Source organism: Chiloscyllium punctatum, chromosome 40 (assembly GCF_047496795.1).
Source record: "Chiloscyllium punctatum isolate Juve2018m chromosome 40, sChiPun1.3, whole genome shotgun sequence".
Taxonomy (NCBI): domain Eukaryota; kingdom Metazoa; phylum Chordata; class Chondrichthyes; order Orectolobiformes; family Hemiscylliidae; genus Chiloscyllium; species Chiloscyllium punctatum.
Window position 1 is genome coordinate 12,712,554 of NC_092778.1, and position 15,858 is coordinate 12,728,411.

The 15,858-nt window shown below is 41.7% G+C and overlaps 1 protein-coding gene across 1 annotated transcript in view; it reads left to right on the plus strand.

Moving 5' to 3' along the window:
• wipi2 (WD repeat domain, phosphoinositide interacting 2) overlaps positions 1-15,858 on the plus strand; it is a 70,620-nt gene that overhangs the window by 21,859 nt on the left and 32,903 nt on the right. The window contains exons 2-3 of the mRNA XM_072559308.1: positions 8,232-8,314; positions 10,129-10,298. Of these exons, the coding sequence (XP_072415409.1) occupies positions 8,232-8,314; positions 10,129-10,298 (253 nt within the window). The remainder of the gene's footprint in view (positions 1-8,231; positions 8,315-10,128; positions 10,299-15,858) is intronic.

A 15,858-nucleotide genomic window follows, 5' to 3' on the forward strand; every position in this document is an offset into this window, starting at 1 on the left:
AATGGGGTCTGAGCTGAGACTTGTACAGCCTCAGTAGTATAAAATTGCTCTTGTATTTTGGCCTCTTGAAATGAATGCTGACAATGCATTTGGTTTTCTACACACCAAAGAGCCTGCATGTCAGCCTTAAGAGAGTGCTGAACTTGGAATCTGAACTCCCTCTTGTGCCTCAGATTTCTGAAGCCTTTCCTCATTTAAAAAATAGTCACTGACTCTATCCTTTCTGCCAAAACGCATAACCTCATACTTTTCCCATATTTGTATTCCATTTGCCACTTTTTGTTCACTCTTCTACCCTGTCTTTCTGTAGGCTTGTCCCTTCATCAACCTTTGTGTCATTTGCAAACTTAGCAACAATTTCTTTGTCCTTAACATTAATGTATAACATGAGGAGTTGTGGTCCTAACACTGACCTCTGTTCACTCCATTAGTCACTGGTTGCCATTCTGAAAAAGATCCCTTTTATCCCGCCTCTGTCTTATGGCTGTCAGATGTTCCTCTATCCAGTACCTTCCCTCCAACAACATGGGCTGAATCTTATTTTGCAGCTTCCTGTGTGGCACCTTGTCAAAGGCCTTCTGGAAATCTAAATATTATCACATTCACTGGCTATCCTTTGTCTAACTTGCTCATTACCACCTCAAAGAATTTTAACATGTGTCAGACGTGACCTTCCCTTGATGAAGCCTTGCTGATTCAATTTTTGCCATGCACTTTCAAGTACTCCACAATCTCACCCTCAATACTTAGCAACGACTGAGGTCCAGCCAACCTGCCTGTAGTTTTGTCTTCTGCCTCCCTCCCTCCCTCTTAAATGGGAGTGTTACATTAGCCATTTTCCAGTTCTCTAAGACCCTCCCTGAGTCCAGTGATTCCTGAAAGATCACCAGGGGTGTAATTTAGATAAATGTGAGGTGTTGCATTTTGGAAAGGCAAATCAGGGCAAGACTTGTACATTGAAGGTAAGGTCCTGGGGAATGTTTCTGAACAGAGACCCTGGAGTGCAGGTTCCTATTTCCTTGAAAGTGCAGGTTAACAGGATAGTGAAGACAGCGTTTGGTATACTTTGTTGTTCAGAGCATTGAGTATAGGAGTTGGGAGGTCATGTTGTGGCTGTACAGGACATTGGTACGGTCACTTTTTAGAATATTGTATGCAATTCTGATCTCCTTGCTATAAGAAAAATGTCGTGACCCTTTTAAATCTTTTCTGAATCCTTTCAAGGATGTTGCCAGGGTTGGAGGATTTGAGCTATAGGGAGAGGCTGAATAGGCTGGGGCTGTTTTCCCTGGAGCATCAGAGGCTGAGTAGTGACCTTTTATAGAGGTTTATAAAATCAGAAGGGCGTGGATAGGGTAAATAGGCAAGGTCTTTTTCCCTGGGCTGGGGGAGTCCAGAACTAGAAGGCATTGGTTTGAGGTGAGAGGGGGAATACTTGGAGTCGAAAGGGCAACATTTTTATGCAGAGTATGGAATGAGCTGCCAGAGGAAGTGGTGAAGAATGGTACAATTAGAGCATTTAAAAGACACCTGGATGGGTATGTGAATAGGGAGGGTTTAGAGAGAAATGGGCCAAGTACTAGCAAATAGGAGTGAATTAATTTTAGGGTATCTAATCAGCATGAATGAGCTGGACCAAAGGGTCTGTTTCCGTGCTGTACATCTATGACTCTTGGACTAGTATCTCTGCAATCTCCTCAGCTATCTCCTTCAAAACTCTTAGGTGTAGCCCATCTGGTCCAGGTGATTTATCCACCTTCAGACCATTTTCAGCTTCCCATTACCTTCTCTTAGTGATGTCCACTATATTCACATCTGCCCACCTGACATTCTTGAAATTCCAGTGTGCTGCAGGTGTCTTCCACTGTGAAACTATGCAAAGCACTAATTCAGTTTCTTTGCCATTTCTTTGCTCCCCATTGCTACTACAGCAGCCTAGTTTTCTGTCAGTCTAATGTTCACTCATGCCTCTCTTATCTTTCAGATATCTAAAAATACTTTTTTTTTTGTAATATTTGTCAACTTACACTCATTTCATTTCTCTCCCCCCCCCCCCCCCCCCACCGTCCCATTGTCTTTGTAGTAATCCTTTGCTCGGTTTTAAAACTTCCTAATCATTTTCACCACATTGTATGCTTCTCTGCTGTCCATTATTATCCTTGTCAGCCGTAGTTAGCTCATCCAGGCCTTAATTTACTGCTGCTTCCTTGAGATGAATTTCTGCTGTGCCTCCTGAATTACCCCCAGAAACTCCTGCCATTGCTATTGTGCTATCTTCCCTGCTCAGCTTCCCTTCCCCAGTCTTTTCTGACCAGCTCCTCCCTCATGTCTTTGTTACTATTGCTGAATTCTAATATTGTTTCATCTGATTCAGTCTTCTCCCTCTCAAACTGCAGGGTGAATTCTGCCACCCCCCCCCCCCCCCCCCCCCCCCAACAAAACAAGCAGTTCCTTCACCTTACACTGCCTCAAAACTGCCTCATTACACATCAAATCCAGAATTGCCTGTTCCCTCATGGGCTCTACCACAAATTGCACCATTCTCCTACATGTTCCACAAATACCTTTCCTAGAGTTCTGCTACTAGCCTGATTTTTCTGGCACCTCACCTGTATGTTGAAGACTCTCATGATTGTTGTACTTTCTTACATGTATTTTCATTCTCCTGATTTATTTTCATCCCCAAATCCTGATTGCTGCTAGGAGGTTTGTACACAACTCCCATCAAGGTATTTCTTTGTAGTAGTTGAACTCTGCTCACTCAGGATCACTGTCTTCTGACACTGTTACTTCTTGCTATTAGTTTCACTTCTTCTTGACAAGGCCTCCTTTTAAGTTTAAAGCCCTCTTCATTGCCCTAGTTATGTGATTTGCCAGGTCCAAGAATAGTCATAGAGATGTACAGCACAGAAACAGAGACCCTTCGGTCCAACTCGTCCATGCTGACCAGATATCCCAACCCAATCGAGTCCCACCTGGCTCATATCCCTCCAAGCCCTTCCTATTCATATACACATCCAAATGCCTCTTAAATGTTGCAACTGTACCAGCCTCCTCCACATCCTCTGGCAGCTCATTCCATACACGTACTACCCTCTGTGTGAAAAAGTTGCCCCATAGGTCTCTTTTATATCTTTCCCCTCTCACCCTAAACCTATGCCCTCTAGTTCTGGACTCCCCGACCCCAGGGAAAAGACTTTGTCTATTTAACCTATCCATGCCCCTCACAATTTTGTAAACCTCTATAAGGACACCCCTCAGCCTCTGATGCTCCAGGGAAGACAGCCCCAGCCTGTTCAGCCTCTCCCTGTAGCTCAGATCCTCCAACCCTGGTAACATCCTTATAAATCTTTTCTGAACCCTTTCAAGTTTCAACAACATCTTTCCGATAGGAAGGAGACCAGAATTGCATGCAATGTTCCAACAGTGGCCTAATCAATGTCCTGTACAGCCGCAACATGACCTCCCAACTCCTGTACTCAATACTCTGACCAATAAAGGAAAACATACCAAACGCCGCCTTCACTATCCTATCTACCTGTGACTCCACTTTCAAGGAGCTATGAACCTGCACTCCAAGGTCCCTTTGTTCAGCAATACTCCCTAGACCTTACCATTAAGTGTATGAGTCCTGCTAAGATTTGCGTTCCCAAAATGCAGCACCTCGCATTTATCTGAATTAAACTCCATCTGCCACTTCTCTGCCCATCGGCCCATCTGGTCCAGATTCTGTTGTAATCTGAGGTAACCCTCTTTGCTGTCCACTACACCTCCAATTTTGGTGTCATCTGCAAACTTATTAACTGTACCTCTTATGCTTGCATCCAAATAATTTATGTAAATGACAAAAAGTAGAGGACCCAGCACCGATCCTTGTGGCACTCCACTGGTCACAGGTCTCCAGTCTGAAAAACAACCCTCCACCACCACCCTCTGTCTTCTACCTTTGAGCCAGTTCTTTATCCAAATGGCTAGTTCTCCCTGTATTCCATGAGATCTAAGCTTGCTAATCAGTCTCCCATGGGGAACCTTGTCGAATGCCTTACTGAAGTCCATATAGATCACATCTACTGCTCTGCCCTCATCAATCTTCTTTGTTACTTCTTCAGAAAAACTGAATCAAGTTTGTGAGCCATGATTTCCCACTCAAAAAACCATGTTGATTATCCCGAATCAGTCCTTGCCTTTCCAAATACATGTGCATACTGTCCCTCAGGATTCCCTCCAACAACTTGCCCAATACTGAGGTCAGGCTTGTCTTTACCGCCCTTCTTAAACAGTGGTACCACGTTTGCCAACCTCCAGTTTTCTGGCACCTCACCTGTGACTATCGATGATACAAATATCTCAGCAAGAGGCCCAGCAATCACTTCCCTAGCTTCCCACAGAGTTCTTGGGTACACCTAATCAGGTCCTGGGGATTTATCCACTTTAAATCGTTTCAAGACATCCAGCACTTCCTCCTCTGTAATCTGGACATTTTGCAAGATGTTACCATCTATTTCCCTACGGTTTATGTCTTCCATGTCCTTTTCCAGAGTAAGTACTGATGCAAAATATTCATTTAGTATCTCCCCCATTTTCTGTGACTCTACACAAAGGCCGCCTTGCTGATCTTTGAGGGGCCCTATTCTCTCCCTAGTTAACCCTTTTGCCCTTAATATATTTGTAAAAACCCTTTGGATTCTTCTTAATTCTATTTGCCAAAGCTATCTCATGTCCCTGTTTTGCCCTCCTGATTTCCCTCATAAGTATACTCCTACTGCCTTTATACTCTTCTGAGGATTCGCTCGATCTATCCTGTCTATACCTGACATATGCTCCCTTTTTTCTTAACCCGACCCTCAATTTCTTTAGTCATCCAGTATTCCCTATACCTACTAGCCTTCCATTTCACCCTGACAGGAATATACTTTCTCTGGATTCTCATTATCTCATTTCTGAAGGCTTCCCATTTTCCAGCCGTCCCTTTACCTGTGAACATCTGCCTCCAATCAGCTTTCAAAAGTTCTTGCCTAATACTGTCAAAATTGGCCTTTCTCCAATTTAGAACTTCAACTGTTAGATTTGGTCTATCCTTTTCCATCACTATTTTAAAACAAATATAACTGTTTTATTTATGGTCGCTGGCCCCAAAGTGCTCCCCCACTGACACCTCAGTCACCTCCCTGCTGTATTTCCCAAGAGTAGGTCTAGTTTTGCACCTTCTCGAGTAGGTCTAGTTTTGCACCTTCTCTAGTAGGTACATCCACATACTGAATCAGAAAATTGTCTTGTACACACTTAAGAAATTCCTCTCCATTTAAACCTTTAACACTATGGTTAATGAATTAAGGTGGAACACATCCCATTCAAACAGCTCCCTCGTTCCCCAATACTGGTTCTAATGGACAATGAATTGAAGTGTTTCTCCTACTCCAAAGTTTGAGTAACGCATTTATCTCTTCAACTTTGGCCCTGTGCCAATTTGCTTGTGACTCAGATGCTAATCCAGAGATTATTACCTTTTTTTGCCTCTGCTTTTTAGTTTCAACCTTAACTGTTCATAATCTCTCGGCAGAATTTCACTCCTTTTTTTCCCAACTATCTTGTTGGTACTTATTTGGACGACAACAACAACTGGATCTTTCCCCTCCCAATTCAAGTTCCTCCAGCCCAGATGAGTGATCCTGAATCAGGCAGGCAACACAGCCATCAGGATTCTTGATCCTGGCCATGGAGCAGTATCTGTTCCCCTGACAATACTATCCCCGATTTACAACTACATTTCACTTTTCTCCCCTCACTTGAATGGTTCCCTGTAGCAAACTGTTGTGGTCAGTTTGCTCATCCTCCATGCAGGGAACAAGAATCTCGGCTCTTGAGATTGTCTAACAGTTCTGAGGCTCCTTCATCACTACCTCCTGGATCCTTCTACCTGCCTTGCTTGTAGTCACACCCTGCTGTCCCTGACCAAAGTAGAGATAGTTAATCTAAGGAATGTGTCTGGTGAGCCCCTGATCCTGGATTCAACCTTGTTTATTATGAGCCAAAAAAATGAGCAAAAAGCACCTCTTTCCCCTTTGCACTAATTTCCACATTGCCTCGAAATTCCCAGAACTGTATGCTCACTCACCCATGTCTCATTCTGGTTGTGATCTCTCTTCATCAACTGTGTAAAACTTCCCTTTTCCCCCTTTGAGAACTGTCTGTCACTTACACTTGGTGTTAACCTATAAGCCAGGCTTAATTTAAAATGCATTATATTTAGAAACTGAATACCGTTGTACAAATGGAATTTCATTTTTAGCAAATATTCTTCTCCATAAGTTCCTCTTCCTTATATCTATGTCTAATCCATGGTCTCCACTGCAGTTTCCTTGTGTAAGCAGTGGTAAGTTTTTGACTGTGGAGACAGTAGTGACAGATGAGCTGTGTTATTCCCTGTTATTCACACATTTGCAATTGATGGTTCCTGGAAAGCTATCTTGAGTAGGAATTTTTGGTTCTCAAGCATTGAAACACAAGGATTTCCCAGTTTGTTGTGACACTCCACAGTTAAACTGCAGTCTCTTTTATATATTGTCAGGGGTAAACAGGAAGCTCTTGGTTCTTGATTTTAAGTGTAATGTATTTGCAGTTCATATCATTTGAAATAGTCTGGTTATATGGAGTGTGATGAAATGAAGAATCCATTTTACCTTTTTTTGAAGTCTTTCAAATCCGATATCTGCTTTTGTAAAACTGGCAGCAACTAAAATCCTGATCATATTTGACTAGATGCAGATGTTGCACATTTCATCAGTTGTCTTCAAAACATGAGGGAGGAGCCATACTATTTTTGAGAAAATGCAGATTGTAAAGTGTGTTTAGTTTGGTTGTAGAGTCATTTTCATAGAATAGAATCCCTACAGTGTGGGAAAAGCCCTTTGGCCCAACAAGTCCACACCAACTCTCTGGAGAATAACCCACCTAGACCTATTCCTCTTCCCTGATGCTGTACGTTTTTTACCCTAACTAATGTACCCAACGTACACAACCCTGAACATGTAGCAATTTAGCTTGGCCAATTCACTGTGGGGGGGAAATATGAGAACCCCAGAAGAAACCTCAAAGGCAGCCAGAGGAAACCCACGTAGACACGGGGAGAACTCCACACAGTCACTCGAGGCTGGATTCAAACCGCTGTCCCTGGTGCTGTGAGGCAGCAGTGCTAACCACTAAACCACCATGCTGCATGGTTCATGCAACATGGAAACCGACCTTTTGGTCCAAAGAGTCTGCACCGACCATGTTACCAAACCAAACAAGTCCCATTTGCCTACGTTTGGACCATATTCCTCCAAACTTTCCTATTTGTGTTCTTATCCAAATGTCTTTTAAATGTTGTAACTGTACCTGCACCCACCGTAGATGATATGCAATTTTTTTTGCCAGATCCTTATTAAGTTTGTTACTACTTCTGATATTTAAAGAGCTATACTGGCAAGACAGTTTAGAAGGTCAGAATGGTGTGGCTGTAGTGTCCATACCTCTGAATCAGGAGTGTCTGAATTCAAGACCCACCTACTCCAGGGATGAGTAATATTTAGGCCGTCTTTGGTACAGTGAACCAAAGAGCCTAGGTTCAAGTCCCACTTGCTCCAGAGCTTTTTAATACCATCTCTGTACAGGTTGAATAGAAAAAATAGGTCTAGTTTTTTAAAAAAACTTTAGATGGTCTGAATACACTTCCCAAGTGTTAGAAAGTCAGGGGAAGAAACATGCATAAAAGTTATTTACGCAAGAGTCTTGGGATTTGGTTTGAGATATTTTATTGCTTAACTTTCAAGGAGCTGGAAATATTTCTACAGTTGGTGTATGTATGTTCAGCAAGTTTGCATAATGAAGCCTTAGATCAAGATCTGATATGATGCACAATTATTAAAGGGAAAGATTTATGCGGTTTTACACAGGAATGGCATGCTTTCAGAGACTAAAATAATTAACATTTTGTTCATTATTCTGAGCAAGTTACTAAAAGCTAACCTAGATATCTAGCCTAATGTATTCTCAAAGGCAGCTATGAGAGTGAACTAAGATATGGGAACGCAGAGTAAAATGTGGAAAATACTGTCTCATCTGTGGTAGGATAAGTCCTGTCTTGTGCACAATTAGATGACAGTAGCTGTTATCTTTGGGCAGCCATTGATTAAAATTGGCCTGCTTTCAGTTAGCCATTGAAAGTGCTCTCTCATTCTTTTTCACAATAGGTCCCTTGCTGTTGGCACCAAATCTGGTTACAAGTTTTTCTCGCTTTCATCGGTGGATAAATTGGAACAGATCTATGAATGCAGTAAGTGATACTGATTGAATTATAGTTGTCCAAAGCAGTTTACAATGCAGTGTAAATGTACAAATTGCTGTGTTTCTCATTATAATGTAACAAAAGCCAAATTACTCACCTTGAGGGGTACATTCTTTGCTGATACTCCATAACTGCATTCTAGATATGCTATCTAAAAAATTCTCATTTTTGGGAAGGAAAAATGCCAAACATAATGGAAAAGTACAGATTAAATGGGCCTTTCTGATCCTGGAGCCCCTATGTTTTACATATGATTAGGGGAGGGAATGTTGGTGGAGAAGGAATTAATTAAATCTGCCTACTTCTGTGCCACTTTACCTGTCTCCTTGCCTGCCTCAATCTGTCCTCTTTTGAACTCTCATCCATGCCTCTGCTTCTACATTTGTCTGTTCCAGTGTTTTCCTGGCCAGCTTCCCATCTTCCACCGTTTGTAAATGTCAGCACATCTGCCTGTGCTCACTCTCTACACCAGATATTCCACCATCCCATTAATCCTCATTCTTAACATATACTGCCTTCTGGAAGAATCCAGGATGGAAAGCCAGAGTGTTTAAGATCTTTTGGCATTTGTAACAATGTAATGAGGCTGTGCTGGATGTAGAATGTTATGTGCCAACTATAAACTGTAGCTGTAGCATTCCTGTCTGTCACATAAAGAAAAATACATAAAGGAAATTGTTCAATGAGCACAACTAGACGCTTACAAATGAATAAAATTGTTAACATATTTTGAGAGATCTGAATAAATGATAATTCTTTGTATATAGCAGGTCATTTATTAGAAAATCATTGTTTTGAGGATCTGAGTAGGAGAAAATTATAAAACAAGTATCCTTTGACCTGGGATTTTTTTTTTACATGCAGTGTACAGAAGAACCTCGATTTATATGAACAAGATGGATGGGCACTATTTTGTTTGGATAATTGATTATTTGGTTAATTGATTTCCTCTGGGGCTCAGAGTTTTGTGTGAAGTCTGCTCCTTGTTCAGGAGACTGGACAAAAGCATGCTGTGCACGAGGACCCCCCCCCTCCCCCCAAACCAGGCCTATCCCATCCCACCCTGCCCCATCCACCCCCGCCCGCCTCAAACCCCGCACCCCCGTCCATCCCCACCCACTGTCTGACACTCGTCCTTGTCCCCACCCCCTCCAGGGCACTGGACTGTACACCTCAGTGTACACCAACAGTAAGACTGTTACTGCATTTGTGGGGTAAGTCTCCAAATAGAACACACACATGCACGCATACATGCACGCACACAACCTTTTGATAGGTTCCACTTCTGCCATGTACAGGACAATGTTGGAGAGATTTTCTGGGGAAGGGGGGTGTTTAGGGTTCACCCCTAAGTAGTACTCCAGGGAAAGTGTGGGGAGAGAGAGAGACAGAGAGAGAGGGTGGGAGGTCGGTCATTTTGAGACAGTGCCCGGACTGTCCAGGACTGTTCTCGGCAGCATTTCAGTGAGCCCAGTTCATTTTTAATCATTGTACCTATAAATAAAAGATGTGATCGGGGTTGAAACAGTTCTGATGTAATGTTTCTATCAGGACTTGAGATCCCCTTCGGATAATCAAGGTTTCTCTGTATTATAAACTACACAACTCTGGTGTTTTAACTAATTAACACCTTCTGATAAATAAAACTTTTGTTGATGAATTGAAATACAATTATGAGTAATGGATTAGTTTAGCTGACTGAGCTGTGGTTAAATGTCTCCTCGTCAAAGTTTACATTCAGGAATATTTAGAATTTCTTAGCAGGTGTTGGATGAATGTAACTTTTTTCTGTTTATTTACAGCTGACACAGAAGATGTTTGTATTGTGGAACGACTGTTTTCCAGCAGTCTAGTAGCTATTGTGAGCCTTAAAGCACCCAGAAAGTTGAAGGTTTGTCACTTTAAGAAAGGAACTGAGATCTGCAACTACAGTTATTCTAATACAATCTTGGCAGTCAAACTAAATAGACAGGTAAGGATCTGTGATATAATTTTTCAAAGCTACCTGGGTAGTAGTAGGGCTTAAGGAACCAAACGTCTCAATGAAATTTAACAATATTACTAAACTCATACAAAAGTGTACATGTCCTTTAAATGTGACACAATTTTGTTAACACACCATGTCATACTTGAGCTTGTTCAGGCTTGTATGCTTCTCGGTCGTTCTAGTTTTGACTGTAAGGGTCAGTGGCACGATCATGATATCTTTCATATTAATTCCTAATAAAACTTGTGCAAGTATTGTCCCCTCTGCATTTCTGTCTGTACCCAATTTTTAGTGTGTCTAACCTTTTTTCCTGTACTGATTCTGCCCATCACTAGTCCTTCCCATCCATGCAGCCTATTGAAATGTTCCTGAATGTTTTGCTGCATTTTTTAATGTATGAGAAACTATTTGTATGGAGCTAGGAATATTCACCATTGTTAAGTACTCAAATTGTGCCATAAAACCTTGTAAGCCACACCTAGCCGGTTGTCAGCTGATGAGCCATCTCTCTGGCTCTGATCAAAGTTAATAACTTACAAACAAAAAGCTTGGGCTCTCACCTTTTAATGTTTTTGGCACATTGTTCTCTCAGGTACAACTTTAACATTATCATCAAACTTGCTGGTGTGCATGGGCTAAGTGCTGTCTGCTTCTTTCAGTTACAAAGGTCCAACCAGTCTCCATCCAATACCACCACCACCTGCCTGGCTAAACTTTTTAGACTGAAAAGTATCTTTCAATTGCACTCCCATCTCTTTCAATTCTACTCCCTTCCTCCAAAGAAAAGATGTTGCTGTGGCCATTCGTATGAATGGTAACTATGCCTGTCTTATTAAATAGGTACATGGACCATTTCTTGTTTGAGTTCTATATGGGCAGATTCCCTTGACTTTTTATTTGATAAGTCAGTGACTGTATCATGTCACTTCTAATTCTCACCCTAAATTGGAAAACTTTTTCAACTATTCTTCTAATTTCCATTCTTTTTCACCTTCACATAGTCCAGCAAACCAATATTCATTATACGACCACTGAGTCAAACCTACAGTGACTACACTTCCTCACATTCTACTTTCTGTAAGGACTTTATTCCATTTTGCTAAATTCCCCCCGCCCGCTATGGTGGTTTAACCTTACATAGAGTCATCGAGATGTACAGCATGGAAACAGACCCTTCGGTCCAACCCGTCCATGCCAATGAGAGATCCCAACCCAATCTAGTCCCACCTGCCAGCACCCAGCCCATATCCCTCCAAACCCTTCCTATTCATATGCCCATCCAAATGCCTCTTAAATGTTGCAATTGCACCAGCCTTCACCACTTCTTCTGGCAGCTTGTTCCATACATGTACCACCCATTGCGTGAAAAAGTTGCCCCTTAGGTCTCTCTTATATCTTTCCCCTCTTGCCCTAAACCTATGCCCTCTAGTTCTGGACTCCCTGACCCCAGGGAAAAGACTTTGTCTATTTATCCTATCCATGCCCCTCATAATTTTGTAAACCTCTATAAGGTCACCTCTCAGCCTCCGACGCTCCAGGGAAAACAGCCCCAGCCTGTTCAGCCTCTCCCTGTAGCTCAACTCTTCCAACCCTGGCAACATCCTTGTAAATAATTTGTGAACCCTTTCTAGTTTCACAACATCTTTCCTATAGGAAGGAGACTAGAATTGCACGCAATATTCCAACAGTGACCTAACCAATGTCCTGTACAGCTGCAACATGACCTCCCAACTCCTGTACTCAATACTCTGACCAATAAAGGAAAGCATACCAAACGCTGCCTTCACTATCACTATCCTATCTACCTGCACTCCACTTTCAAGGAGCTATGAACCTGCACTCCGCAAGGTCTCTTTGTTCAGCAACACTCCCTAGGATCTTACCATTAAGTGTATAAGTCCTGCTAAGATTTGCTTTCCCAAAATGCAGCACCTCACATTTATCTGAATTAAACTCCATCTGCCACTTTGCAGCCCATTGGCCCATCTGGTCCAGATCTGGTTGTAATCTGAGGTTGTCCACTACACCTCCAATTTTGATGTTGTCTGCAAACTTACTAACTGTCTCTCTTATGCTCGTATCCAAATCATTTATGTAAATGACAAAAAGTAGAGGACCCAGCACTGATCCTTGTGGCACTCCACTGGTCACAGGCCTCCAGTCTGAAAAACAACCCTCCACCACCACCCTCTGTCTTCAACCTTTTGAGCCAGTTCTGTATCCAAATGGCTAGTTCTCCCTGTATTCCATGAGATCTAAGCTTGCTAATCAGTCTCCCATGGGGAACCTTGTTGAACACCTTACAGAAGTCCATATAGATGACATCTACTGCTCTGTCCTCATCAATCTTCTTTGTTACTACTTCAAAAAACTCAATCAAGTTTGTGAGACATGATTTCCCACGCACAAAGCCATGTTCACTATCCTTAATCAGACCTTGCCTTTCCAAATACATGTGCATCCTGTCCCTAAGGATTCCCTCCAACAACTTGCCCACCATCTCAGTGCTTCTGAAATGTCTTTTCCTTAACTGAAATGTATGCTGTTCCATGATTGATGGAGTTCTAGACTGTTGGTTCCATTTAATGCACTTGCCCCTTCCACCTCTGACAAAAGCATGTCAGGGTTCCTGTTGTTCTTATCCACACCAACTATCTTCCATTATTTTTGCCACTTCCAGAATGCTGCATCGAATGCATCCTACCCTGTCCTTTCAACATTCTAAAGTGGCATGTTGGCTCAGTGGTTAACACTGCTGCCTCACAGCACCAAGGTCCAGGTCCCGCCTGTCTGTGTGGATTTTGCACATCCCCCCCCTCCCCCCCCCCCCCCCCCCAACCAGTCTGCATGAGTTTCCTCCCGGTTGCTCCGGTTTCCTCCCACAATCCAAAGATGTGCAGGTCAGGTGAATTTGTCATGCTAAATTGCCCACAGTGTTAGGTGCATTAGTCAGGGCTAAATATAGGGTAGGGGAATGGGTTTGGGTGGGTTTCTCTTCGGAGGGACGGTGTGGACTTGTTAGGCCGAAGAATCGAATCTAGTCTAATGGCACCTCCTCTTTTGGTCATTTTACATCATTTTGGATTCCATAATGAATTCACTTGGCAAAGGTCATAATCTCTGCCCAAATTTGTTTCCTCTTCCTTTGTTTATTATTCTTTCCCTTTGTTTTCAGCTGCTATATATTTTCTAATCAACCCACTTAGGGATGCTATCACTACGCACAGGCATCTATTATTCATGATCCTATAATTCTCACCATCTGTCGACCCATCCTTTGCAAATATTTAGGAAGGCGAGGGAGATGATGTATGAAAGTAAGGATGTTTTGCTATATAAAAGCAAATTACTGCGGATGCTGGAATCTGAAACCAAAAGAGAAAGTGCTGGAAAATCTCAGCAGGTCTGGCAGCATCTGTAAGGAGAGAAAAGAGCTGACGTTTTGAGCCTAATTGACCCTTTTGCTATAACTGCAGGTCTTGATGGGACTGCAAGTAACGTACCACATTGTTTTAGTCTTCTGCTTAAGGAAAGATGTACATTCAATTGAAGCAATTCAGACAAGGATCACTAGGTTGCTTTCTGTGATGAAGGCTTGTTTTATGATAAAAGTTTGATCAGGTTACCATACTCTCATTTGAAATTTAGAAGAATGAAAGGTGGGCTTAGTGAAACAAACAAGTTGATGGAAATTTTAAAAAAATTCACTTGAAGGATGTTCCCTCTAATCTTGAGGCTGTGCCCTCTTGTCCTAGTTTCACCTGCCAATGGAAACTTTGTACATCTATCTTATCTATTCCCTTCATAATTTTATGTTTCTATACAATCCTCTCTCATTCTTCTAAATTCCAGTGGATATAATCCCAGTCTGCTCAGTCTTTCCTCATAAGCCAACCTCCTCAACTCCAGAATCAACCTTGTGAACCTCCTCTGCACTCCGTTTAGTGCCTTCTCAAGTAAGGAGACCAAAACCGCAAACCTTATTCCAGATATAGCCTCACCTTCATCTTGTACAGCGGCAACATAATCTCCCTGCTTTTAAACTCAATCCCTTTAGCAATGAAGGACAAAATTTCATTTGCCTTCCTAATTACTTGTACCTGCAGGCCAACCTTCTGTGATTCATGCACAAGGACACCCGGGTCCCTCTGCATAGCAGCATGCTGCAACTTTTTACCATTCAAGTGATAATCCTTTTTACTATTACTCCTAGCAAAATGGATGACCTACCAAATTGTAATCTAATTGACTCATCACCGGAACCGAGAGACAGAATTCTTCAATGCAGTCTTTGTTTTCATTAAATGCATGCATTCCAGATTTTCTGAGGTTATGTAAAGTGTTATTTTTCTCCGGCAGAGATTGTGAAGTAAGTGCCAATGGTTGGACATTGGTGCATCAGTGTTCGTATTTGGATAGCTATGTGGTGAAGGATAGAACTGGAGCCTGGTCTTAATCCACTCGAAAGCTTCTAATGAAAGAGGCATACTTTTACATATCATGCATCTTCAACTAACAGTCAATCTTTTAGCCAGCTCCAATGTAAAATATGTTTTTAATGTTTCGAAATTATATGACACACCTCCATAGCTAAAGAGACTTAAACCTTGCTTCTATATACATATATGGGCAGAGAGAATCCACCATAGTGCCAATTGCCTGTTTACAATTAATACAAATTGATATACAATTTAACACATGAACATGAATAATTTTTGTTTACAATGTAACTGATATAATTAATTTGCTAATTTTTGATAGATTACCAGGGAATCTTTAAATGTAAAGAAAAGAGATGTGATTGTGTTTTTGAGTATCAGATCAAAATGCGGTCTTATTTTAATTGTTGGATGAAACAGCACAGAAGAAGCCCATTTGTCTTATCATACTGGGCCATATCTTTGAAAGAGCTGTTGAATAAGTCCCACATATTGCTGTTTTCCCATGTAATATCAATTTGTTCTTTTCCAGGCATTCATCCAATTCTCTTTTGAAAGTTATGATCAAGTCTGTATCCAGCGCTCTTTCAGACATTGTGTTCTAAGATCCTGGCAATTCACTACATAATTCTCTTCTTGCCAGTTACCTTAAATTTGCATTCTTTGGCTACTGTCTCTTTCAAGTTTGTTACACTTTTAAAGTTACACTAATGTGTGGTGTGGCTGCAACTTTTTGCCACAGTTTATATCATTAATTGATCCAATCCAAACAGAACCGAGGACCTTCTGCAACCAAAATTTATTCTATGGGACATTCGTTGGAACAGTTTGTGTTCAGGTGGCATTTTGACAGTGGCTTGACTATATTCAGCACACTGACATTTTAAGTGCATAGTAAGAACATTTTATTGGCATTAGGAGTATTTTGTGGTGCCATTGAGTTAAAAAGAAAGTTTGGAATGTTGTTTGAAATCCTTCCACCTGTAGAGGGCAGACTTTCAGTGCTTAAATCCATAAAGCTGCAAGACCTTTATAGCTTACAAAATGTGAACATTTCCTCCATAATTCTTCAATAATTGAATTCCAATCCATTAGTGATATAGTTC